The sequence below is a fragment of the Lepus europaeus genome, chromosome 4 (genome assembly GCF_033115175.1).
Source record: "Lepus europaeus isolate LE1 chromosome 4, mLepTim1.pri, whole genome shotgun sequence".
NCBI lineage: Eukaryota > Metazoa > Chordata > Mammalia > Lagomorpha > Leporidae > Lepus > Lepus europaeus.
In genome coordinates, this window is record NC_084830.1 from 100,456,562 (window position 1) to 100,482,670 (window position 26,109).

Below are 26,109 nucleotides of genomic sequence, written 5' to 3' on the forward strand. Positions count from 1 at the left end.
TTCTCTCCTCCCTTCAGAGAAAGGTACCTCTTTCTTTGATGACCTGTTCTTTCCACTGGGATCTCACTCACAGAGATCTTTTATTTACAAGACTAGTGTCTGCAAATACTAACTGATAGAATAAAAAAGGGAGAGAACGATCCAACATGGGAAGCGGGATACACAGCAGACTCATAGAATGGTAGATGTCCTAAACAGCACTCTGGCCTCAGAATCAGTCCTTAAGGCATACGGATCAGGCTGAAAAGCCCATGAGAGTATTTCAGGCATGGAAAGCCAAGACACTCTGGCAAAAAAATTAAAAAATTCAAAAAAAAAAAAAAAAGGCCAATGCTATTTTAAATGGTATTTTTAAAAAATTATTTTCTAATTGTTTGTTCCTGGCATATAAATGTACAGTTAGCCTCCTTTTTTTTTGTTTGTTTGTTTGTTTGTTTGTGGTGTATTGATCTTCTATCTATAGATATTCTTAAATTTCTTGAATTAAAAAAAATCACTTTGGTGGTTGTTGTAATAAGAAATGAAGCTTTCCCGGCATTTAACTCAGGGTTAACACTACTGCTTCCCTCAGTCCACCCCAGGAGGCTGCATGTCTTACTTTACCCAAGTGTGCAGAATCAAGGAAGGCAAGGATGGCAGCGGCCCCTCCCTCCTGTCAGTTCACCGCAGAACAGCACAAAGTCCCATGGATTTACAAATGAGACTGTCTACTCTTAACCAACTGGTCACTCATTAGATAGACACACATCTTTAAAAAACAAAATCCCTGCAAAGTAAATGCAAAAAGAAACTAGTCTTTCCTAAGCTATCATAAAAGGTTTTGTTTTTAAAGACCTAATCAGGGTGCTGTGATGCAGTGGGTTAAGCTGCCACTTGCAATGCTGGCATCTGTATTGGAGTAACGGTTTTGATTCCTGGTTGCTCCCCTTCCAAATGAGTTCTGTACCTGGGAAAGCAGCTGAAGGTGGCCCAAGTACTTCAGCTAGGATGGAGTTTCTGGCTCCTGGCTTCTCAGTCTGGACCAGTCCCGGCTATTGCAGTCACCTGGGTAGTGAATCAATGGATAAAAGATCTCTTTCTTTGACTGCTCCCCCACTCCCCAACCTGTTGCTCTTTCAAAAAAAAATTTTTTTTTTAAATTTTTGACAGGCAGAGTGGACAGTGAGAGAGAGACAGAGAGAAAGGTCTTCCTTTTGCCGTTGGTTCACGCTCCAATGGCTGCCGCGGTAGGCATGCTGCGGCCGGCGCACCGCGCTGATCCGATGGCAGGAGCCAGGTGCTTCTCCTGGTCTCCCATGCGGGTGCAGGGCCCAAGCACTTGGGCCATCCTCCACTGCACTCCTGGGCCACAGCAGAGAGCTGGCCTGGAAGAGGGGCAACCGGGACAGGATCGGTGCCCCGACCGGGACTAGAACCCGGTGTGCCAGCGCCGCAAGGCGGAGGATTAGCCTAGTGAGCCTCAGCGCCGGCCGCTCTTTCAAATTTTTTAAAATATATTTATTCATTTTATTTGAAAGGGAGAGAGAGAGAGAGGGAGAGAGAGGTCCTCCATCCGCTGGTTCACTCCCCAAATGGCTGCAATGTCCGGGGCTGTGCAGACCTGAGGCCAGGAGCCAGGAGCTTCTTCTGGGTCTCCCATGCAGGTGCAGGGGCCTAAGGACTTGGTCCATCTTCTACTGTTTTCCCAGGCAATAGCAGAGAGCTGTATTGAAAGAGGAGCAGCTGGGACTTGAACCAGCACCCATATGGGATGCTAGCACTGCAGGCAGCAGCTTTACCTGCTATGCCACAGTGCCAGCCCCTGAAATAATTTTTTAAATATTTTTATTTTTAATGATTTATTTGAAAGGCTTAACAACAGGTCAGAGGGAGAGGAAAGAAAAGAGAGAGAGAGAGAGAGTGAGAGTGAGAGAGATCTTCCACTTGCTGGTTCACTCCCCAAATGGCTGGGCTGGGCTAGGCTGAAGCCAGGAGCCTGGAATTCCACCCAGCTCTCCCACACAGGCACAGAGGCCCAAGCACCTGGGCCGTCCTCCAGTTTCCTCTCAGGCACATCAGTAGTGAGCTGGATCAGAAGTGGAGCAGCCAGGACTCAAACTGGTGCTCACATGGGATGCTGGCATCACAGCCAGTGGCCTAACCCGCTATGCCACAAAGCCCAAATATATTTTTAAAAAGTCCTTTAAATAAAATAAGACCTAATTAAGTTTTGGAAAGGAAGTCAAAATACTAGAAATTAACATGAAGATCATAAGAAATATAGATTTATTCCAATTGTTATTATTAACCTATGATTTATTACTGGGCCTTAAGATACTAACTTATGTCAAAGAAAACCAATAGTATGTAACATATGTAAGTATCATACATACACTGGGGGCATATATATGCACAAGCACAACAGAAGAAGTCTGAATCTTGTTACTAAAGAGAAGGGTTTGGAGGGGAGCCACAGTGGACACAGGAAAGCTGGTCAGGGGGCCACAGTCTGGTATAAGACCAGAGCAGGCTGTGACAAGTGTAGAGAGAAGTGGACAGAGAGACTCAGGAGTCCAGGAACAGGACCTGACAATCAATTAGACATGGTGGTGAGGCCTAAAGAGGGACACAATTCAGTTTCCTGCAAAAACACACTGAGGTGAAGTGGTGCCATGTCTTGCACAGCAAACACAGGAGGAAAAACAGATGTCTGGAGGAAAGATGGTGAATATCTTAGACATGTTGGGCTTGAAAGACGACTGAGATAGGCCGGCACCGTGGCTCAATAGGCTAATCTTCCACCTGCGGCGCCAGCACACCGGGTTCTAGTCCCAGTCGGGGCACTGGATTCTGTCCCGGTTGCCCCTCTTCCAGTCCAGCTCTCTGCTGTGGCCCAGGAGTGCAGTGGAGGATGGCCCAAGTGCTTGGGCCCTGCACCCGCATGGGAGACCAGGAGAAGCACCTGGCTCCTGGCTTCAGATCAGCGTGGTGCGCTGGCTGCAGCGGCCATTGGAGGGTGAACCAACGGTAAAGGAAGACCTTTCCCCCTGTCTCTCTCTCTCTCTCTCTCACTGTCCACTCTGCCTGTCCAAAAAAAAAAAAAAAAGAAGAATACCAAGAATGAGGACAATTCTACCCCTAAGCATTGTTGGGGTTTAGAATACACTGTCCCAACATATGGTGCTTTGGAAGGCTGAATATTTTAATTTTTTTAAAACAGTGAATTGTCAATTTTATTTATTTTACTTGAAAGGTAGAGAAAGAGGGAGAGACAGAGTGGCAGTGATAGCAAAACAGAGTCAGACAGATCATCCATCCACTAGGTCACTCACCAAATGCCCCAATGGCTGAGGCTGGGTCAAGTCAAAGCCAGGAGCCCCAGAACTCAATTCAGGGACCCAAGTACTTGAGCCATCCCCTGCTGCTTCACAGGTTGCACATTAGCAGCAGGTTGAATCAGAAGTGGAGCTCTCAAAACCAGGCCCTCCCAACATGGGACAAGGGTGCTTCCAACACTGCCCCCATGCTGACTGCTTTACCTGAAGACCTCTCTGACCTCTTCCTGCCCCCGTGTCTCCTGCTTGCTATTCCACCCAGAGAGTCTCAGAAACCAGGATTCCTCTTCCCCAAAGTGGGTCCAGGAATTAGAACCCCTCTTCCCAAAGCAAGACCCAAAACCTAGGAAGGTCATTCTCTGCCTCTGCCTCAAAGACTCTCATTCCAGAAGGCATCCTGCTCCATACCCAGGAGGAAGGGAATGCCACACTGAGAGGCCAAAAAGAAACGGATCAGATCGGCCTTGCTGGGTTCTCCTCTGCCTATCACATTAGATCAGACCCTCTATCCAATGCATTTCTACACAGCTATCAATTCTCTACTGAACTGACACTAAAATGGACAGTTTTTCCTGGGCGTTCAAGTCTTCATTTCTGAAGATGCCTGTGTCCCATAAAACTAAATCTGCTGTGCTTTTCTCTTCCTAACCTCTCTTTTGTTATGGGACTCCTGGCCGCGATCCTTATGATAGGCGAAGACAAGTATATACCCAAAGTATTGTGCATATGTGTGTACCCAATGCGTACCACAATGCAGTGATCACTAAAAAGCAGGCAACTCACATGTTCATCAATAGAATGGAAAGTATGACACATCCATAGGGTAATCACTAAAAATACTATTGCCACATCCAAGAACATGAAGTTACACCATATAATGCCTACCATAACTCCATGTATATGGACACAGGAAACACACACTGAGTCATCCCTGGCTCCTGGCCCAGAGTTCCTAAACCCTAGTCATTTTCTGAGTGACAGGGGTGAAAAGCAGCTCTTATTTTTCACAAGCTCCTCCCAACCATACCTGAGTTTATGCTAATAATGTGACTCTAAGAGGACAGGGGCTGGGTGCTGGAGGAACTTTCAGCTTCCACAAATCCCACCCCTCAACTCCGGGAGAAAAGTAGGGCTGAACATTGAGCTGATCACCAAGGGCCAATGATTCAATCATCATGCCTGTGTGGTAGTAAGCCTCCACTAAAACCCCTACGTGACAGGTTTCAGAGAGCTCTGGGTCAGTGAGTGACCTGGGTCAAGAGGGTTAGCCACCCCACTCCACAGGGACAGGAGCCCCACCTCAGAAGGCTCTCAGCCCTCACCCAGGGTATGTCTTCATCTAGCTGTTCATCTGTGTCTTTAGTAACTCCTTCTGTAATAGCCAAGAATAGTGTTTTTCTGAGTTTATGAGCCATTAGAATAAATTGAGTAGGGGGATGAGGGAACCCTGAGCTGTAGCCCAACTCATACAGACATGTGGGTTCCCTTGGATCCACTACTTGCAACTGGAATCTGAGTTGGGGAGGGGGCAGTCGGCCTTATGGGGCAGAGCCCCTAACCTGTGGCATCTGTGGTAACTCTGGGCAGTGAATGTCAAAACTGGATTGAACTGTAGGATACCCATTTACTATCTGCAAGAGAACAGCTTGGTGAGGAAGCCTGCACTCCGGGTGTCAGAAGTGCTGTGAGTAAACGCACACACACATAAAGTTAAAGGTCCGGCACCCGCCACGGTGCTGAAAGTCAGAGCAGTATTTACTGTTGGGAAGGGTGGGTGGCGGCAGTGATTTCTGGAAGGGGACACATGGGGAACTCTGGACTCAGTCATGCTCTATTTCCTGAACAGCTTTATGGCTACCTCAGTGTGCTCTCTGGTAATTCATCAAGCTGTGGACATAAGGCGGTGTATTTTTTTCATTTGATAGCTAGTAAAATTGACTGTTAATTTTTTAAAGGATTTATTTATTTATTTGAAAGGCAGAGTGACAGAGAAGGAAGGAGAGACAGAGAGATCTTCCATCTGCTGACTCGCTCTCCAAATGGCTGCAACAGCCATGTCTGGGCCAGGCTGAAGCCAGGAGCCAGGAACTCCATCCAGGTCTCCCACATGGGTGTCAGGGGCCCAACGGGGTATCTTCCACTGCCCTCTCAGGTGCATTAGTAGGAGGCTGAACTGGAAATGGGGCAGGGCAGCCAAGACTTGAACCAGTGCTCTGATATGGTCTGTTGGCATTGCAAGCAGCAGCTTAACCTGCTGCACCACAACACTGGCCCCTACTACTAATTTTTAGATGCTTGGTCATCTCATTCCCCAGGTTAAAATCCTTCAACAACATTCTGACACATGCCACAACACAGATGAACCTGAGCACATGATGCTAAGTGAAAACAAGTCAGTTCCGATTGGGAAAATATGTCTTCCATTGGTCTGAGACAGCCTTCCTTTCTGTTCTCTCTAAATGCCTACCTCTCTTCAGGAAAGCCTTGGCCACGCCAGATGGGTCCATTCTCCCATTTTTGCTCCCCTAGTACCCTGCTGTGATTCCTCAGGACCACCCTGAAATGATGACTGGCATATATCTGAGTTTAACGTCTCTGTGTTCCCCACTGGACAGCACACTGGTGCCCACTCACCTTCCTCCCCCCACCACATAGCACACAGGAACTTCTTGGCTTGCCTGGTATACGGGACATGCATTATACATTGCCAAATGAACACCTGAAGCAATGGTCCCACCAGAATTTAGGAGTTCTGATTCAGATGAATTATTTATAAATAGAATAAATGAAATATTTATAAATAGAAAACTGCATCACTGACCTTTGGGGAATCATAACAAAGACAAGTCAGAAAACCTTAAAAATAGAGCTCCAATATTTACAAAACAATGAAGGCAGACATGCTGCTAATCTATAGCAAGACCTCGGAAATGATTAATAAAGGAACAGTTGGTAGGCACTGTGAAGAAATGCTGTGAAAGGGAGTGCAAGAACAGGTTTCTTCATGCAGGAGGCAGAATAACAGCCACCTTGAGATGTCCATGTCCCATTTCCATTCACACACATGGCAAGGGAGATCAAAAAATCAGACTGATAATGAGCTGACTTTACCAGATTTATCTTGAGGTATCTGGCTGGGCCCAACATAATCACAAGAGTCTTATAAATGTGGAAGACAAGGAAGGTCAGAATCAGAGACCTGACGGTGAAGGCAGGAGCTACCTGCCAAGGACAGCTGGAAAGGGCAGGGACTGGATGGTCCCTGGGGGGGGGGGGGGGGGGGCGGCGCTTGCTGGCAGGCAACACAGCCTCACAGCCTCGCCCACACCTTGATTTCAGCCCAGTGAGACCCATTCAGACTTCTGACCTCCAGGAGTGAAGGAAAATTAAATTTGTGTTGTCCTAATTCACTGGGAGGTTACACCACAGAAGTCACTTTTTTCCCTTTCTTGCCATGTTCCTGGCCTAACTGATCAGGACAGAGTAAATAAGATTCCCACTCCTCCCCCTCCACCAAAATATCTGATTATATTATTTGTGAAATTATAATATATGCTAAATGCAGTCAATTAAGTGAATTCAAGAACTGTGAAATACTCACCCCCAAGAGTATTGATGAATGGAATTTTGTCAACCATCCTAGAAGGTTTTTAGCAGCACACTAAAGAGGGATTTTTAGCACAGGGTTCATGGGTCATTTGGGGCTTTAAGAAGCCACTGAACATCCTAAGCCTTAGTAAAAGTTTTCTTTTTTCTTTTTTTTTTTTTTTTTTTTGGACAGGCAGAGTGGACAGTGAGAGAGAGAGATAGAGAGAAAGGTCTTCCTTTTTGCCATTGGTTCACCCTCCAATGGCCGTCGCGGTAGGCGCGCTGCGGTAGGCGCGCTGCGGCCGGTGCACTGCGCTGATCCGATGGCAGGAGCCAGGTGCTTCTCCTGGTCTCCCATGCGGGTGCAGGGCCCAAGCACTTGGGCCATCCTCCACTGCACTCCCTGGCCACAGCAGAGAGCTGGCCTGGAAGAGGGGCAACCGGGACAGGATCGGTGCCCCGACCGGGACTAGAACCCGGTGTGCCAGCGCCGCAAGGCGGAGGATTAGCCTATTGAGCCGCGGCACCGGCAGTAAAAGTTTTCTATATGTCTACATGAGTAGGCATTTTTCTGCAGAAATGCCCACAGATTTCATCAAAGTCTTTAAGGGGATCTATAACCCCAGAAGATTAAACTTAGAAGATACACAGTATGTTCACTAGTGACACAAAGCTGCTAGAAACATTCAAAAACAGCTCAAACGACTGAATGGACTGGCTGAATCCAGCAAAGGTAGAAGTGCATGGCTTAGGAGCAGTCTTCATGAGAAAGGTTTGCTCAACAGTCAGCTCAGGATGAGGCAGTGATTAGGATTACAGAAAACTTACAGGACTTCAGGGAACAGTTTACTCTCCTCTGCACTGGTGAGACCAAGCCTGAGACAATGTGTTCAAGTTTGGGTTTCCCTTTTTATTCTTTATTAATTTCTTGTGGCTACCATAGTAAACTATAAAACATAAGGCTTAAAACAAAAGAAATGTGTTGTTCTGCAGCCCTGGAAACCTATCATGGTGTGGGCAAGGTCCGTTCCTTCTGGAGGCTCTAAGATAGAAACTGTCCAAGAACCCCTCACCCTCGGTGACTATCTCTGTGCCCCGTGGCTTGGGCAGAATCACTCACTTCTGTCCACCTCCTTCTCCCTGCAGCCCCAGTTTTGTGGGTCTCTGCAGCTTCTCTTTTATAGGGACACTCACTAGTCACTGGGTTAGGGCCCACTCTGCTAGCATGATCTCATTTTGACCCTTAACGAATTACATCTGCCAAGATTCTATTTCCAAATGAGGTCACACTGTGAGGTTTGGTGGATATAAATTTTTGTGGGATGCAATCCAACCCATGTCTTAGTCTATCCAGGCTGCTGTAACAGAATACCTTAGACTGAGCAACTTACAGCATGAATGTATTGCTCCTAGTTCTACAGGCCAGGAAGCCTCACATCAAGGCACCAGCAGACCTGCTGTCAAGGCAGTGTTGGCTCTCTGCTTCAAAGATGTCTTCTGTGTGTCCTTATGCGATGCAAAAGGGCAAACACTCTCTCCAGCCTCTTCCATAAGGGCACTAACGAGGCCTCTGCCCTCACGACCTAACCAACTCTAGAGGTCCCACTTTTTATTATCATCACATTGGACATAAGAATTGGAGGGGAAACCAACTTTCAGACCATAGCAAGCTTAGGACAGCCACTGGGCTCTAAGATTCTGTGATGCATTTCCCATGTCCCCAATCTGCTCCTGTACCTGGCCATTACATAGAACCAACAAAGTGTGAAACACCACTTACAGCAAAGGCAGAATATGGGAGCACAGGGTAGAAGACAGGGGATGCCAGCCAGAGGTACCCACTGTAAAGAAATCTGAGAAGCCCTGGTAACCAAAAGAATGCCAAAATGTGTTCAGCAGGAGAGCATGGGTGAGAAGGCCTGAGGAAGGACTGGGCCAGACCACACAGTGGGCACCTTGCATACTAAAGTAGAGAGTCCAGGTTTCAATCCCAAGGATGATGAGAAGCCACTGCAGGGGTCTGCAAGAGTGGTGACATGACTGGGTGAACCTTTGTGATTATTTTGGCAGTGTCAGGGGGAAAATTAACAGAAGTTAAGAGAAGAAGCAGAGAGACAAAGAAAGATGGAGTGAGAGGACAACGGCCTGGATGAAAATGGCAACCAACAGACAGACATGCTACCTTCTGAAGGCAGACCAGATGTGGATGAAATGTGGGGCCAAGAAGGAAGACAACTCTGCAGTTTGTTTAAATAATGGCAAGCAGATAGCAATGTCATTTATTGAGATGGCGAGACAGGGGAACAAGACGGTGGACTGAAAGGAGGGGGAGAATCAAAGCTCCATTAGAGTATTATCAATTTGGAAATGGCCTTGAGACATTAAAATAAACATATCAAATACCAAGCAGTTGGATGTACAAATCTAGGGCTCAGAGGATTGGTCTGGGCTAAAAATAAAGATGCAGGAAGAGGTACTAGGAGGTATGTGGAGAATAAAACTCCCAGAGTGCTGTCTTATTTCTTTACAAGAAAGGGTACTCATTAAGTGCCCTTTTTTAAAATTTTAATTTATGATCTCAAACCTCAGGCAGCTGGATTCTAAGATCTCCCCTGTATCACTCAGTTGTTTGGTTACAGGAGACATGGAGAAGGTGAAAGGCACACAGTGTGATACAAGACTGAAGGCTAGTGGGGCTTATCAGGAGGATCCTGTTATTGGGTTAAGGAGAGAAGTGAGAAGCTAGGAGGTGACTGAAAGAGAAGCTACTTTATCTAATGAGGGGCAAAATCACACTAGCTCACGAAAACACCAAAAACACCTTAAACCTGGCAAGGTGGGAACCTCCACAATAAATTATTTTCATTTTATTTATTTTCATTTTTATTTGAAAGGGAGAAAGAACGAGAACGAGAGAGAGAGAGAGAGAGAGAGAGAGGAAATTTTCCATCTCTGATTTACTCCCCAAATGCCAAAATAGCCAATGCTGAGCCAGGCCAAAGCCAGGAGCCTGGAACTCAAACTGGGTTTCCCACATGAGTGGCAGGAACCAAAGTACCTGAGAGTCATCATCTGCTGCCTCCCAGGGTGCCCATCAGCAGGAAGCTGGACAGGAAGTGGAGGAGCTGGGACTTGAACTCAGGTACTCTGATATGGGATGTGTGTTTCAAGCACCAAATCCCCATCCCACACAACAAATTATTTTAGACCCACACATGTACATCTATTTATGAATTTAACGGTAGCATTTCCTGATTTCACAGTCTAAGCAGGAGAGCTCCTGACATACTGCTTTGTTTCTACAGAATATGAGATTCCATAGTATGTCTACTAGAGTTGAGCGCAAGTGTCTGGGGTAAAAAAAAATAGGGAGCAGACTGAGTTGCAGTGAGCAAAGGGGAAAGGGCAGGAATCTCACTGTACACACAGATGTAGAAGAGCCAATCTGCCCAATGGCCTACAATGACACATCCGTTCAGTCCCAGTGCAGTACTTCTAAGTAGCCCATTAGTTCTTCAGTGGCCTGTCTTCAGTTCAAACCTTTCTCACTTCTTCAACTACAGACTAAACGCCTACGCTCACCAATCCTTAACATTTGTTTTCTCTCTTCCATTTCTCCACCTTTGTCATCTATATTTGCATATTCTCAAGGTTGATAAAATTTACTTTCTGGGGCAGGTATTGTGGTACAGTGGGTTAAGCTGCTGCTTGGGATGCCTGCATGTTATATCAGTGCCTGAGATCAAGTCCTGCCTCAACTTTTGATCCAACTCCCTGCTAATATGCCTGGGAGGCAGCAGATAATGCCCCAAGTACTTGAGTTCTGACCACCCATGTAGGAGACCCAGACAGAGTATCTGACTCCTAGCTTCAAGCTGTCCCAGCCATGGCTCTTGTGGGCATCTGAGGAGTGAACCAGAGAATGGAATATCTCTCTCTGTCACTCTGCCTTTCAAGTAAATAAATAATCTTAAAAAAATTTACTTTCTGGAACCAGCATTATGGTAAAGCAGGTAAAGCCACTGCCAGTGATGCTGGCATCTCTATGAGCACCAGTTTGCATTCCAGCTGCTCTGCTTTAGATCCAGCTTCTTGCTAATGACCAGGGAAAAGCAGGCAAAATGGCCCAAGTGTTTGGACCCCTGCCACCCATATGGGAGACATGGATGAAGCTCCTGGCTCCTAGCTTTGGCAGCTCTGGCTCAGCTCTGGCAGTTGCGACCATCTGGGGAATGAGCCAGTAGATGGAAGATATTTATCTTTGTCTTTAACTCTTTCAAATAAATATATCTTTCAAAAAAATTATTTTCTGTTCTACAACCAAGTATTCCAGGCTTAAACTACAGATTTTTTTTAAAAAATTTATTTGACAGAGTTATAGACAGTGAGAGAGAGAGACAGAGAGAAAGATCTTCCTTCCACTGGTTCACCCCCCAAATGGCTGCTATGGTCAGTGCTGTGCCAATCCAAAGCCAGGAGCCAGGCACTTGCTCCTGGTCTCCCATGCAGGTGCAGGCGCCCAGGCACCTGAGCCATCCTCCACTGCCCTCCCGGGCCACAGTAGAGAGCTGGCCTGGAAGAGGAGCAACTGGGACTAGAATCCGGCGCCCATATGGGATGTCAGCGCTGCAGGCGGAGGATTAACCAAGTGAGCCATGGTGCTGGCCCCTTAAACTACAGATTTAAACAGTGAAAACCTAAGTAACAAATAAAAGTATTACCATTACCATTATAGAAGTATTAGTCCAGATTGGGCAGGCATTAAGTGTAGCTGTTAAACTCTCAGGAGCTTAACAATCCCAAGTCCCACATCAAGTCCATGGCTCCAGACTCTGCTACTGTAGACCTTGTTAGATGCAGCACTGATGGCTCAAATAGTTGGGTCTCTACCACCCACACTGAGTTCCTGGCTCCCAGTTCTTCCCATGCCCCAGCCCAGCCCAGCCCAGCCCTGGCCATTGTAGGGATTTGGGGAGTGAACTAGTGGATGGGAACCCCGCCCTCACCTCGCCTCACAAACATATTTGCTTAAAAATTACAGAAGTTTAGTCCTGTGCTAGGATTCACTCCTTCTCTAGGATTCACTAACTGCTCAAAATCCTGCCACCTTTTTTAGCTTGCTTCACATTCTGACCAGGTAGTCAGGACCTGTAGAGTTCCTCTTGTTTTGCTAGGGAAAAACATGCAATTTTCAACATATTCCCAGGACCTTCTACTTCCCCACTCATTCTCTCAATGCTTGGAATTCATTCCATTCTTGAAGCTAGGGAATAAACTTACCAACCAACCAACCAACCAACCTGTTGAGAACTTACTTGTTTCTGGATATCCCCTTTGGAGAATACGACTTTTCCCCCTTTTTCCAGTAGGAAGACTTTTCCTTTTATAGTGAAAATTAACAATAGTGCTTATAATAGAGAAATGTCACTAATGATCTAATCAATGCGACATTACCATTTTTATTTTCACACTAATTACTTTGAGTTACTGTCCACTATAAGCAAATTTAACACAGTCATGGTTCAAATGCCTGGTATTTACTTTGGTAGCATAAACACAGCTGTTATGGCACTCCCCTTTATGTCTGCATCATGTTCCTCTGAGTGGACAGATCATAATTTATTAAACCCTCTGGGCAGGCAGTACGAAGAAGTGGCTGGTATGGGCGGTACGTTTGGACGAGCCGTATCAAGTCCCAGATTTGCTGAATCCCAATGGACGCCCAGCTTCACTCTAATCTGCCCAACACCAGTTACTCAGCACCACCCTACTACATTCCAGTACCACAGTAATTACTGAATATACAAGAGTGCACACAAGAGAGGATCCCTGCCCTCAGAAATCAAGAAAGTAGATACATAATTTCCCATTTTGTTAAGTGCTTTATAAAAAAGGCACTTAATTTGAGCCTGGATTGCCTTGAATTCCCCAGCCACAAACAGGATAACATACCACCCAGAGCCACAAGGATGGAACACACCCAGGTAAAGTACTTTACTCCGCTCTTGGTTCTTGGTATGAACCTCATGTATATCAGCTACATTCCTGCCAGGGATAAACAAAGCACCAAAGCAAGACACAGTCTCTCAGGCTGGCATTATGGCATGGCAGGTTAAGTCATTGCTAGTGATATGCAGCCCATATTAGAATACTAGTTCGAATCCTGGCTGCTCTGCTTCAGGCCCAGTTCCCTGCTAAAGCACTTGGGAAAGCAGTGGAAGATGGCTCAAGTACTTGGGCCCCTTCTACCTGGATAGAATTCCCGGCTCCCGGCTATGGCCTGGCTCAGCCCTGGCCTTTGTGGCCATTTGGGGAGTGAACCAGTGGATAAAAGAGCTCTCGCTCACTCTCTTGCACTCTGCCTTTCAAACAAATAAAATAAATCTAATAAAGAAAATCATCACTTGTACTTTTTAATCTCCTTTTTCCTGTTAATACAACCCTACACATTTTGCAAGACTGATTTCACTGCTGAAATGGCCCTTTCATCCATTTTTCCTCCTGATGTTCGTGTTCCCACTGACTTCCTTGAACATACTAAGTATATGTATTTATAAGAGCTTCTTAAACATCCTCATCTGCGTTTCCATTATCTGTGTCTTTTTCTAGTGATTATTTTCTGCTTTTTGCATGCCTGGTAATTTTTGACTAGATCCTAGTCTTGGCTTTCATGTCTTTGGGAGCTGGATTTTGATGTATTCCTTTACATAATGTTGGACTTTGTTCTGGGACCGTAAAGTTACTCAGAAACCAGTCAGATTCTTCTAAGGTTTGCCTGTAAGCTTTGTTAGAAAGGTCCACAAAATAGGCTTTTCCTAGGCCAGCCTGGCCTCACTTCACACAGTACATTAGGAAGTCCCCCTACTCTACTGATTATGAGAATAGGAACTATTCCCAGCCTTGTGTGAATTCTGGATTATCCCACCTGCTAACTTCTGGCAGTTCTTCACAAAATGTGCAGTTCATTGCTGAACCAAAGACATGAGTGGCCCCTGCACAGTGATCCTGAGCTGGCCTCTGCCAACTCCCTTCTCACTAGAATCTCTTCCTGGTCACGGTCTCATCAACTCGGCAGACTACCTGCCTGAATCTGCCCCTCCTTGCACTGCAGCCTGGAAACTCTCTCTAGGTAGTAAGCTGGGGCAGTGATAAGCTCCCTTATTTAACTCCCTTCACTGACCTAGCTCTACTGTTTCATAACTTTGTCTGGGTTTTGTTAGCTAAGGTGGGCCAGTGAACAAGCCCTGATCCTCCATGATAACAAGAAGCAAAAGTTCTTAAGTTTGGGTTCAAATCCCACACTTTCAATGAAACTTTTCTAGGCAACAAGTCCAAATAACTTTTTGTTTACGATCTTTCACAGTAACAGAAGCTCCACAGCATGTTCACCACCTCACCCCCAACACACAGATTACTACAATGCCCACCTCCGGTTCCACTATCAGACCACACCCAAAAGTAAATGCAATTCTACACTAGTCCAGGAACAGTCTTCAGTGCTTGGTTAAAACACACACCATTATCTGTAACTTTCAGGGGCTCACAGTCTGGGACAATTTAGGAACCAGATCTTCATCCATTAAATTATCTTTAAGATGAAAAAATAACATATAAATGAACACTCAGAAGAGAGATCAGTGAACTTTTTCTTAAAGGGCTAGAGTAAACATTTTAAGCTGCAGACCCTGTAGGCTCTTGTTCCAACCACTCAACTCCACTGGACGCTACAGACAACACTAAACAAATGTACAATGAACCTCTGTTTACAGTAAAAGGTTGCTGGCCCCTGGGCTATGCTTTACAGACCCCTGCTTTAGAACCAAGTCTGCAAGTTGTAGATGCCTGCAAGGTCTCTTACAGAGCATGTCTTGGCTGCGCTGTCCAACAGGGCTAATCTCGTCAACAAAATGACCAAGTTCTTCCCGGCAGGAACAACATACCATGTCTTCTGCATACATCACAGGATCTGTGTAACAAGATAGGTGCTTATTAAGTACTTTGTGATTTATTTTGTTGGACTTCTGTAGGGCTCTCTTTTAACTCCCATCTGCTGGTTCACTCCTCAATGCCCACAAAGGCAGGACTGGGTCTGAGCTGAAGGTAGGAGACGAGAACTCAACCCGTCTCCTACTTGGGTAGCAGGAATTCAATTACTTGAGCCACTACTGCTGCCTCCCAGGGTCCATATTAGCAGGAGGCTAGAGTCAGCAGCCAGGGATTGAATGAAGGTACTCTGACTGATATGAGCGGGGGTGTCTAGACTAAATGCCTACCCCTTCTCTTGTAGGGGAAAAAAAAAACAAAAAAAAACTTTCATCGTGTGCACGGACACTTTAACCACCATAAGTACTGCTAAATAACTTGACTGTTGTCAAAATTTAAACTATTTAGAAAAGACAATGATTTGATATATTGCAAAAATTTTAAATTGTTCAATCAAAAAGGTAATCTCACAAAAGTAGTGCCAATGATGTTTAAATTAATACTTTCTCTGCTGCATATGTGCATGTATGAGTAAATGTGGATGGACACACACACACTCCCACCTGTCCTAAGAGACTGGTTTGAAAAGCACACCACCATTCTTAATGAGTACACACTAGCACGCTTGTTTAAAAGATTCATCTTACTACAGTACGGCTGCACCCTGTTTGAGGTGGGAGTGGCCTTGGAAGCTATCTGTCCCATCATCCTTCCAGTGAAGTGTTTCCCATTTCTAACATTCAAACTGAGGCTCCATAGTTTGTTCATAACTAAGGTAAGCTGGAGTTCCGTGGGGCCTCTATGAAGTGGAATCCTGTTGCCCTGGCAGATGCCCAGGTGCTGTGCACAGGCAGACTCACAGGTCTGGCCACAGGATGAGCACGTGAGCCTCATCTCCCCTCAACTACTCCTGGTCAGGTGATTAACTCCAATCAGGACTGTGCATTCATTCCTAGCAATCTTTTTCTTAGCTTGGGTAGCTTGGGTAGCTTTAGCCCATCATTTTGCATCCTGAGATCTTAGGAATTCTGACCCTGTCATTCAATGTACCAGTTAAATATTCGATGTCTTTATCAAAACCATTGGCACAAGGATCAAAAGCCTTCACAATGTGGAGAACAGCAGGAGGCAGCAGGTGCAGGCAGCCCTCCTCAGGGGCTTGGGACAGCAGCTGGACAGGGATTTGGTGGGAAGGTCAAATGGTTTTTAAAAAATATTTTAATATTTATAGCCTATTAGAAATCATCCCAAAATGAAGGAAAAACACAGCATGTAAAAGCATTTTCTAAGATGTGGAGTTCAATATAATTTATTGTAAATGTATTTCCTTTATCTTTTTGCCTGGTTACTTGATTTATGCCAAAATTGGGTTTTCGAGCCTCCATCTCCTTCTCATTCCCTTCTGCACACTCAGGATCCAACGTAGTTTTCTCTGAATATTCTGAAATCTGCCCAGTAGCCCCTGCCTTTGCCACTATCAATTATAAATTACATGACTCTGCCTCCTTTCACCCAAATTCCTGTTTCCATATCAACCTCTTTCACTGTTTATGAGAATTTCTCAAACCAATTTTAGGTTCTCAAAAGGATCCATCCAATAGAACCACTTTTGTAAAATATAAAAACCCAGCACTCATTCGTAAAAATTTTATTGCATCACTACAGTCAGCAAGATAGCCACAAAGACCTATCACTGTAAAATTGTTCCCTAAGGCTCTAACATCCAATCCTGAAATTTTGTATGCAAAGCAAAAAGTGGCTGATAACAAATTCTTCTCACCAGCACATCTGCATACATAATTACATCATCAACATGGACTTGCTCCTCTCCCAGCCCCCACCCTGGGCTCAAACAAAAAGTCAGTGTGCACACACAGAAAGCACATTTACAGTGTGTATGCCACAGTGGGCAGGAGCCATGTCAGACTGCTCTGCAAAGGTATTACAAGATTTGTTCCTAGTTTAAAGCTTACTGTTTGAGTGAGGAGCAACACAGCAATGTGGTCTGTGCATAAATAATGACTCTAAAAATGAATTATCACTTAAAATACAAAATTTGTCAGATCCAAAGAGATGACTCTTAACTCACCAAGGCAATCTATCTACTGACAAAAAAACATATGTTCAAAGTACAACACTTGTTAATGAAATATTTAACAAAATACAACACTTTGCAAAATATACTTTTAAGATACCACAGCACCTAAGAAAAAATTTGCCAATCTGTCCCTTAAAGCTAGAGGACAAATAAATCTTAGTAAGTTACCCATGCCAGACTGACAGCAGCACTGTAAAACAACAGGAAGAGTTCCTAATCCTACAGTCAAGCAACAGATTTAAAATGAGCCATGTTGAGTTCTAGGAAAAATGGTAAAATTATCTTCTCTATATATTCATTTCTATCCAACATTTAACCCTCACAGGAATTTTCATGAATTTCACATCTATTGCCCACATCTGGTTTTGAGCCAGGAATTCAGATAACTGGTATACATGTTTTTTTATATATGCTTAATTTGAACATCACTCTACTTACTGTCAAAAACATTAAGTCCTCAATAAACATGTCAAGAATACCCTTAAAATCAAAACTGTAAGAGCACGGAGGTCACAAATAGAGCACTTTTTCCCTAAAAATATAGAGATCTGAAATTCACTAAATCAAAATTATAATGGAAAATACCTAAATATTATTCCAATTTTATATAATTTTCTTAGGCATGAATAATTTTAACAGATTTATTCCATTCCATTAAATACACTCCTGAGCTCCTGCTGCAAAAGCAGAAGACTATCTTGTATCTCATATAAATCACTACTTAAAAACAATTTATAGGTAGAGTAACTTATAAAGATCTCACCAGAATGAAAGCTTCAGAAACACAGATTTTTATCAGTTTTGTTCACTGATGCTACTCCCCTTCCCCCTAGTGCCTTGAATGGTGCTTGGCGTATAGTAGGATTTTTTTTTTTAATTAATTTATTTATTTGAAAGGTACAGTTACAGAGAGGCAGAGGTAGAGAGAGAGAGAGATCTTCCATCTGCTAGTTCACTCCCTAAATGGCTGCAATGGCTGAAGCTGAGCCGATGTGAAGCCAGGAGCCAGGAGCTTCTTCTGGGTCTGCCAGGTGGGTGCAGGGGCTCAAGAAGTTGGGCCATCTTCTACTGCTTTCCCTGGTAGATTAGCAGGGAGTTGGATCAGAAGTGGAGCAGCTGAGACTTGAACAGCCACTCATATGGGAGGCCGGCACTTCAGGCAGCGGCTTTACCTGCTATGCCACAGCACCAGCCCCAAGGATTTCAAATAAGTATTTGTTGGATTGCAAGAACAAAGACCCCTTGGTACAAAGCCAGACTCAAACTACCTGCGGGGTCACCACCACCACCACGAGAAAACCTGGAGCAATCTCATGAGGCATGGAGATTCTCCCCTAGAGAATCAAGGGAAGGGAGAGAAGGCAGAAATTTAGAGGAACTGATCTCACTCAGTCTTCATACACTGCCCAGGCTGGTTCAGTGCTGCCATGTCTAACGCCATGAATTCAGAGACTCAGTCGGGTTAACAGCTCTTGGCATTTGAGGAGTGAACCAGCAGATGGAAAATCAATCCACTCCCCACTTTGCTCTGTGTCACTCTTCCCTTCAAGTAAATAAATAAATCTTAAAAAAAGAAAGAAATTCAGGAAGCATTTAAACCTCTCAATAGCCTTAAGAGGTAAGTACTGAGGCATGGCAGAACCACTTCGGTGGCATCATGTCATGCCACACACCTTCAGCACAAGTCTGACCAGGAATCTTCAAAGCTTCCACAGTGCTTCTCCAGCGAGAGGCACCCTGGTGGAGCGCCTACAACAAGCTCTCCCAAGGATGGGGCTTTTGTCTGGGGTGACAGGAAGGTGACAGGAAGGCAACGAGTAGTTTCAGCACATGGACAACCGTGGAGGAGCAGACTTTAAAGAGAGGGCCTTGTGGGGCCCACGGGAACCGAGTGCCAAAGACAAACCACAGATTTCAAAACACTGTGCGGGGCCAGCTCTTGCTCCACAGCTTGCCTCTTCCTCTTCCTCCCTCCCTCCCACGTGACCCTCATGGTTCTCCCCACCAGAAAATAGGCTCCCATTGTTAGTGCCACCGTTTGGCAACATTATGTGCCCCAACCCGAGAGACTGGCACAGGCCACGCAAACATTTACTGAATGAACCGGAGACAAAGGGAGTTTCTGTAGCCAAGCTGGGACCCTAACTGCCATTTTTAACAAAGTAGGGATGAGAAACAACACACGGGAAGCATCTACCTGGTGGCGTATAAAGAACTGTAAAAGCCCACTTCAAGCTGAGGGACTTAAAAAATAATAATAAGCTTTCCTCGGTTCTTCTTCCCAGCCCCACAGCCTCCAGAAATTAAACACCTTAGCACTTTAGCGCGCGCACACACACACACGCAGATCTCAGAGGGGCACGATGCTCCAGCATTCAGTCTATAAAAACAAACACCCTCACCTTATTTAGACTGCCTACTTCAGGTCATCTTCGCACGAAGAGCAGTGTTTTTTGTTTTGAATCCCCTGTCAGTATTCTCAGGGTGACAGTTGGGGGGGGGGGGGGTGAAGAAGCCAGTGGACATTTCTCCAAAAGTTGCCAGCTGACCACCCACCAGAAAAATCCCTCCAGGATGTGCAAAATACGGTCTTTAAAACGCGCCCAGACACTTCAACCAATAGACTTCACACTAAATAGTTCAACAGAGCCCACGTTTATAGGGAACTAGGAGGGCCAGCCAAACGGCTTCCAAGACAATTCAACATTTCACCCCTTCCCCCTGGATGGCACCGGGACGTGGCCACCAGCTGCACCTGGGGCGGGTCCTGCGCGGTGTTAAACGTTCCGGCGTGCAATTACAGCACGGCTCCGGGGCAGAGCAAGAGCCAAGAGCAACAGGGACGATGCCCATCTTCCTCTTCCACCCCTTGCTCGCCGGGCACGCGGGTAAAACGGCAGACGCGTGCGTTAGAAAAGGGCTCCATCCTTCGCGACCCAACGCAGTGCCAAGTCCGCGCTTTGGGGGGCTGGGGGGGGACAGACCTGGCCACAGGGTAAGACCTCACCACCACCTCCTTTGTCTCGCTGCCTGCCCCTGCAAACTCGCAGTTCAATGCCCTGCAGTAAACAAGCTACCGGGCGGAAAAAGAACGCTCTGAGGCTTTTCACAAAGAAGGGAAAAACCCAATCGTGCCTCGGAGCTTCATCCCTCCCCCACGCCCCGCCAACAGGCCGGGATCTGCCCACGGAGACCCGGACCCCAAGCGGACGCGCCGGGGACCGCGGGCACCAGGGCCCGGGCCCCCCGCCCGCTGGGCCTCTCCCCCGGCCGGCACTCACCTCCGTGGAGAGGCAGCGGCGCCAGCACCTGGCCGCGGACCTCGGCCTTGGGCGAATCGAGCCCGTAGCGCCCGCGGTCGATGCGGAACGTGAGCGGGGCGCCGCGGCCGGGCTCCTGCACCGTCACGTTGATGAGCGCCGTGTAGTACTCCTGGCTCGCGTTGTCCGCCCGCGCCGGCCACAGGCCGCAGGTCAGCAGCGCGAGCGCGGCGAGCCGGGCCGGGCCCGCCCGCGCCGTGCCGCTCATCGTCCCTCCGGCCGCCGCCGCCGCCACTCGCGGACCGGGCTCCCGGGCCGGCGGCGAGAGGCGGGGCGGGCGCGGCCGGGGCTGCGGCGGGCACGCGCGCGCGCGGCCTGCGCGGCGCCGGTCACGAGCACGGCTCTCCGCGGCTCCGCGGCCGCGCGGCCCAGCGCCCTCACGTCCGCGACGGGCCTGCGAGGGCGCGCCCATGGACTCTTCGGCGAGGACAGTACGTCAGGGGGCGCGCGGCGGGCTCCTCGGAGCCCCTCGAGGGCTGAGGGGGCGGACCCCCTCCATGCCCACGGGCCGGGGTCGCCGGGAGGGAGCGCCTGTGAGCACGCGGCGGGGGTGGGGAGGGGCGCCTCCAGGAGGGTGCGCCCGAAGAAGGGACAAGGGGGAACAAAGTCAGGTTGGCCCCGCGACCGCCTCTGGCGCGCGCCCGCCGCCTCTCCGCCCCGCCCCCGCCGGTCTGGCGGCAACGCGCAGGCCCGAGGCGCAGCCCCGCCCCCCGCGCATGCGCGCCAGACATTGTTCGCTCCCGCCCTCCCGCACGCGGGCTGGAGGATGCCGTGGCGTCCCTGGAGCCATCGTTGAACCAGTTGGTCCGTCAGGAACGGTAGCCTTGGGGCCCGGAACCTGGGTGCCTTACAAGGCTTGGGGACAAATCCGAGACCAGAATGCACAAGAAGAAAGCTGAAGCTTTAAATTTTTTTAAATAAAAAATGAGATTTGACTGCAAGTCGAGTAATCAGTATCATGGGTGAGGGTGTGAAACTGAATTAGAGTGTGGGCGCCTACTAGACCTGGAACTGCAGGGGCAGCCGAATGGTCTGGAAGGACCTCCAGAGACCAGAAGAGAACCTACGACAGCCCCGGGTGAGACTAAGATGGACAGTCTCCCCGAGGGGCTTGGTTCTAGGACACTCCCCAATGTCCTCCCCCCAAATCCTGCCTGCTCAGCTCCCTCCAGTAAAACGGTGCAGTATTTGCATATAACCTACACACTTCCAACCTGTATGTGAAATCTATGAGTTGTTTCTAATACCCATACAATGTAAATGCTATGTAAATAATTGTTATATGGTATTGTTATGGAATAATGATAAGCAAAAATGTGCATCCATATCTAGCACAGATGCAGTTTCTTTTTAATATTTTGGATCCAAGGGTTGGTTGAATGCACTGATGCTGAACTGACAGATACTGAGACCCACCTTCAACCTCCCAAACGCTCACACTACCCCCACTTCCATACACACGTGCACACAGAGAGAGAGAGAGAGAGAGATACACAGTGTCTGTTAATGGGGCACTCCGTTCTGGAGCTGGTGGATTAAGTCACCCCCTGGGACACAGGCATCCCCTATCAGAGGACCGGTGCTGAGAATCCTGCAGGGCAGGCACTTGCCGAAAGAAAACCGAACCACTGCCTCCAGGAAGAGGCTGTGAATGCAGGGCCGGAGGAAAACATGGGACACACACTGGTGTGGTGCCTCCTTGGTACAGTCCTGTCAGCCCATTCCCCCCGTCTGATTCCCACCGTTCCATCCCCCCTACTTGGGCCTGTCTAGACCACACTCTGGCCTCTGGAGTAGCACTTATTCTTTTCTCCAGAAAGCACCGCCCCAGGACCAAAGCAGTTGCGCCCCCACCCTGGGCCAGCATTTAAAGAAGGCTATGCTCTGGCCTGTCTCTACCGGGGCCTGCCTTATAGAATAAGGAATCCTTGTGGTCAAGGGCCTGGAGTTCCTCGCCCATACCACCCGGGGCCACATCTGGGGCTTGGAGCTCTTCTTCTGCTTGGAGCTCTTCCTTGCTTAGGGGCTCCTTGATCTGCTCCTCTCCCTAAGCGTGCCCTGCCTGCTCTTGCCTAATGTGTTCCCTTGTCCTCACAAGGGTGTGTCAAGAGTGTGAGCTTGCCATGCCTGCCGGCAGGAGAAGCAATCGTGGTGGCCCACAGACGGCACCCCATGTAAACCAGATGGGGAGAAGCCAGCGCCCTGGCACCCTTCTTTCAGCCCCACTGAGTTTGTCAAGGAGAAAGTTAGTTCCAGAGTTCTTCTCTGGCACTTGCTGAATTCCCCTGTAAATAAGGTTACACAACGTCTCTGTGTGCACCCTTGGCAGACCCCGGCATATAGAGATGGGGTGTAACTTTTTAATTTGGAGGTATAATTTTTTTTTTATTCTATGGAAGACTTTTCTTTAGAACAAAAGGATTTTTATTTATACTAGTGCTACAAAGCTACCTTATAAAAATTGTGATAAGGAAGCAGGCACTTTGGCATTGACGGGTAAAGCCTGCAGTGCTGGCATCCCATATGGGTGCTGGTTCAAGTCTCAGCTGCTCCACTTCTGATCCAGCTCTCTGCTATGGCCTGGGAAAGCAATGGAGAATGGTCCAAGTCCTTGGGCCCTGCACCCAGGTGGGAGACCCGGAAGAAGCTCCTGGTTCCTGGCTTCGGATTGGCTCAATTCCGGCCACTGCAGCCATCTGGGGAGTGAACCAGCAGATGGAAGACCTCTTTCTCCCTCTCTCCCTCTCCCTCTCTCTCTGCCTTTGCCTCTCTGTAACTCTGCCTTTCAAATAAATAAATAAATCTTTTAAAGAAATTGTGGTAAAATACATGTAGCATGAGTTTTACCACATGAACCCTTTGTAGCTGTAGAGAACATTCATGTTGTTATGTAAGCATCATCAACATTGATCCCCTGAACTTTCCATTTTGCAAAACTGAAGCCGTGAACCCATCAAACACCTCCTTCCCCACATCCCCAGCCCTGACAACCATTATTTTTTGTGAATTTCTATGCATTTAGCTACTCTAGGCGCTTTAGGTAGGCAGACTCGTATGGTATTTGTTGTTTTGTGAGTGGTTTATTTCACTTAGTATAATGTCTAAAAAGGCTCTTCTGTATTGTAGTGCATGCCAGAATTTCCTTCTATTTAAGGCTGAATTACATCCCATTGTATGTATGGACCACATTTTGCTTATCCATTCTCCCATCCAGGGACACTCGCGTGGCTTCCACCTTTGGGCTTTTGTGAATAAGGCTGTGGTGAACATGAGTGTACATACATTGCTTCAATACCTTTCTTTCAATTCTCTTGCGTGTATACTCAGAAGGGGACTCGCTGTATCAAATGGCAATTCTCTGTTTTAATTTTTGTAGGAATAGGAACTACCATACTGCTTTGCTTAACAGCTGCACCACTTAACATTTCAACCAGCAGTTCCCAAGGGTTCCCATCTCTTTCTGTCCTTGCCAGCACATTAATTTCTGTTTTGTTTTGTTTTTAATAGTAGCCGTTCTCAAGAGCATAAGGAGGTAGCTCATTGTGGTTTTGATTTGCATTTCCCTAATGGTTAGTATCTTTTCAAGTACTTATTGGCCATTTGTATGTCTCCTTTGGACAAAGCTACCTTTAAAACATTTAAGTTCAAAGTGTGAGTTAATGAAAAGTATCTGACAGCGTGCAGGAAGGACCTATGCCTCTCATTGTCGCCAGTGCATGATATGATAGAAAATTCCACAGGACATTCGTTTCTGTTGTCCCAAAGCATTGTCAAATGCTGTCAAATAAAGAAAATAAGAGCACCATGAAGCACGGTGTGCTCACCACTTGACTCCAGCAATGGCTGCCATTTCTTTATAAACGCTGTCTCTGCTGCGGCTGGGCTGTGGTCTGAGTGTCCCCCAAGGCCTCACGGGTTGAAATTTAATTCCCGTTGTGAGATATTAACTGGGTGGAAACTTAATCTGGCTGTGGTATTTGGAGGTGGGGCCTTTGGGAAGTGGTTAGGATTGGATAGAATTGTTAGGGCGCAGCCCCTCAGGTGCCTTTACAAGAAGAGACACATCCCGATCTGTGCAGCCCAGCTCCTCCCGGCGAGGTTCTGCGCATGCTCAGGACTGTGCCCCGCAAAAAGCTTCACTGGCCAAGGCTCCCAGATACTGCAGTTCTGGAACTGTCCGGCCACTCTTCGTGAAGTAGCCTTTCTCAGCTATTGCTGTCCAGTGATGAATGACAAATACACTGTCCGTGGCTTGAATTTTTTCCTCAACCATTTTATGATTTAGTCCATTTTCTGTTGCTGTAAGAAAAGATCTGAGGCTGGGCACCTTACAAAGCAAAGAGCGTTATTCTGCTCTAGCTCTGGAGGCCCAAGCGTGTGTCGTTGGCATCCCGAGAAGGATGCGCTGAGGCATGTGCTTGGCCGTGTCACAGCATGGCAGAGAAGCAGAAAAGGAAATGACCAGGTGCAGAGGTGCAGGTGCTTGAGCCAGGAGGTGGGGGGAGGAGGAGCCAAGGTCACTCCTTACACCAAGCCATCCCGGAGGGAACTAGCTCGCTCCCTTGAGACCCAAGCCCCTCTGAGAGATCAACATTAACATATTCATAAAGGCAGAGCCCCCTTGACATATTCACCTCCTACTGAGCCCCACCTCTTAAAAGTTAGGACACCTGAGCATCCTCACACTGGGGACCAAGCTCCCAGAACCTTTGTGGGGAGCACATTCAAACCATATTCAAACAGTAGCAGTGGCTGCTTGGGTTCGTATCCCACCCTTAATTCCACTGCTCCCAATCACCTGAAGATGCCCCTCACCACACTGTGCTCCTGGAGTGGGAGCCAATGAAGTTGCTCCATGGGATTGGGTTGTATCTTTCCTCAGAAATTCAGACTTTGAGGTGACAGCCACAACTCCAGCAACTCTTAATCAGCAGATGTCCGCCCCCAGACGTCTTGCATCTTGCGCTAGAAATTCACCAGGAAATGTACTGAGCGCAAGTATCTTGTCAATAACACAAATGCACTCACATGTATGATTTCAAATACTTTTCACCAAAAGAAACTTATCTTATTCACTTCATTTTTCATGAGCATTTTGCAGTTCATGCACGAGGATTCTCCTCTGATGTAGACACTGAGCTTGCCACAATTCCTGTGGCCTTCCTAATTTTGAACGTACCTGGAACCTCAGAAATGGACCCAGCCCGGCATCCTCTCACCTCTGAGACAGTCCACCGGAGGAAAGAAGCTGCCCTCCTCCCTGTACTGGCAGAGTGTCCTTAGGGAAGTGATGGTGGGGGCACAGTGGGGGAGAGCTGCCATTCTCACAAGTGCCTGGAGCTCATCCCAGAGGCCTTGGGGTTCTGCTGAGTCACGCTGTGGACACCCCTGCAGACAGAGAAGCAGTGACAGGGAAATGGCTCTGATCTGGAACCTGTCGTTTTACAGACATTGGTATGGAGTCCTCCCGAAGCCTCTCAGACGTGGGTATTGCACCCATTCTGCAGAGGAGGAAGCCAAAGTTCAGAGAAGTAAGCTCTTTGCCCAGCTAATGAGGAGGGAGTGGCATTGCTGGCTGCAAGCCCAGTCCAGGCTGGCTCCAGGACCTCACCTGTTTGACTACTGCAGGTTGGCGCCAGGCTGGGGATTCAGATGATCCTTGAATTTCCTTGCGTTTGGCTCAGTCAAGGAAGTCTGGCCGGCTGGAAGAGCTCTGTCCAGGAACTCAAGTGGGGCCTGGGCCTGATCCCTCCCCTGGGATGCCTCGCAGGCATGGCTGCCTTTTAGCAGGATCGAAGATATCACT

General features: G+C 47.4%; 1 protein-coding gene across 1 annotated transcript in view; it reads right to left on the minus strand.

The window, feature by feature from the left end:
• Window positions 1–20,520, minus strand: part of RNF130 (ring finger protein 130) — a 110,623-nt gene extending 90,103 nt beyond the window's left edge. Inside the window, exon 1 of the mRNA XM_062188574.1 lies at window positions 20,265–20,520. Within this exon, the coding sequence (XP_062044558.1) occupies window positions 20,265–20,511 (247 nt within the window). The 5' untranslated portion in view covers window positions 20,512–20,520. The remainder of the gene's footprint in view (window positions 1–20,264) is intronic.
• Between the last annotated feature and the right edge of the window lie 5,589 nt (window positions 20,521–26,109).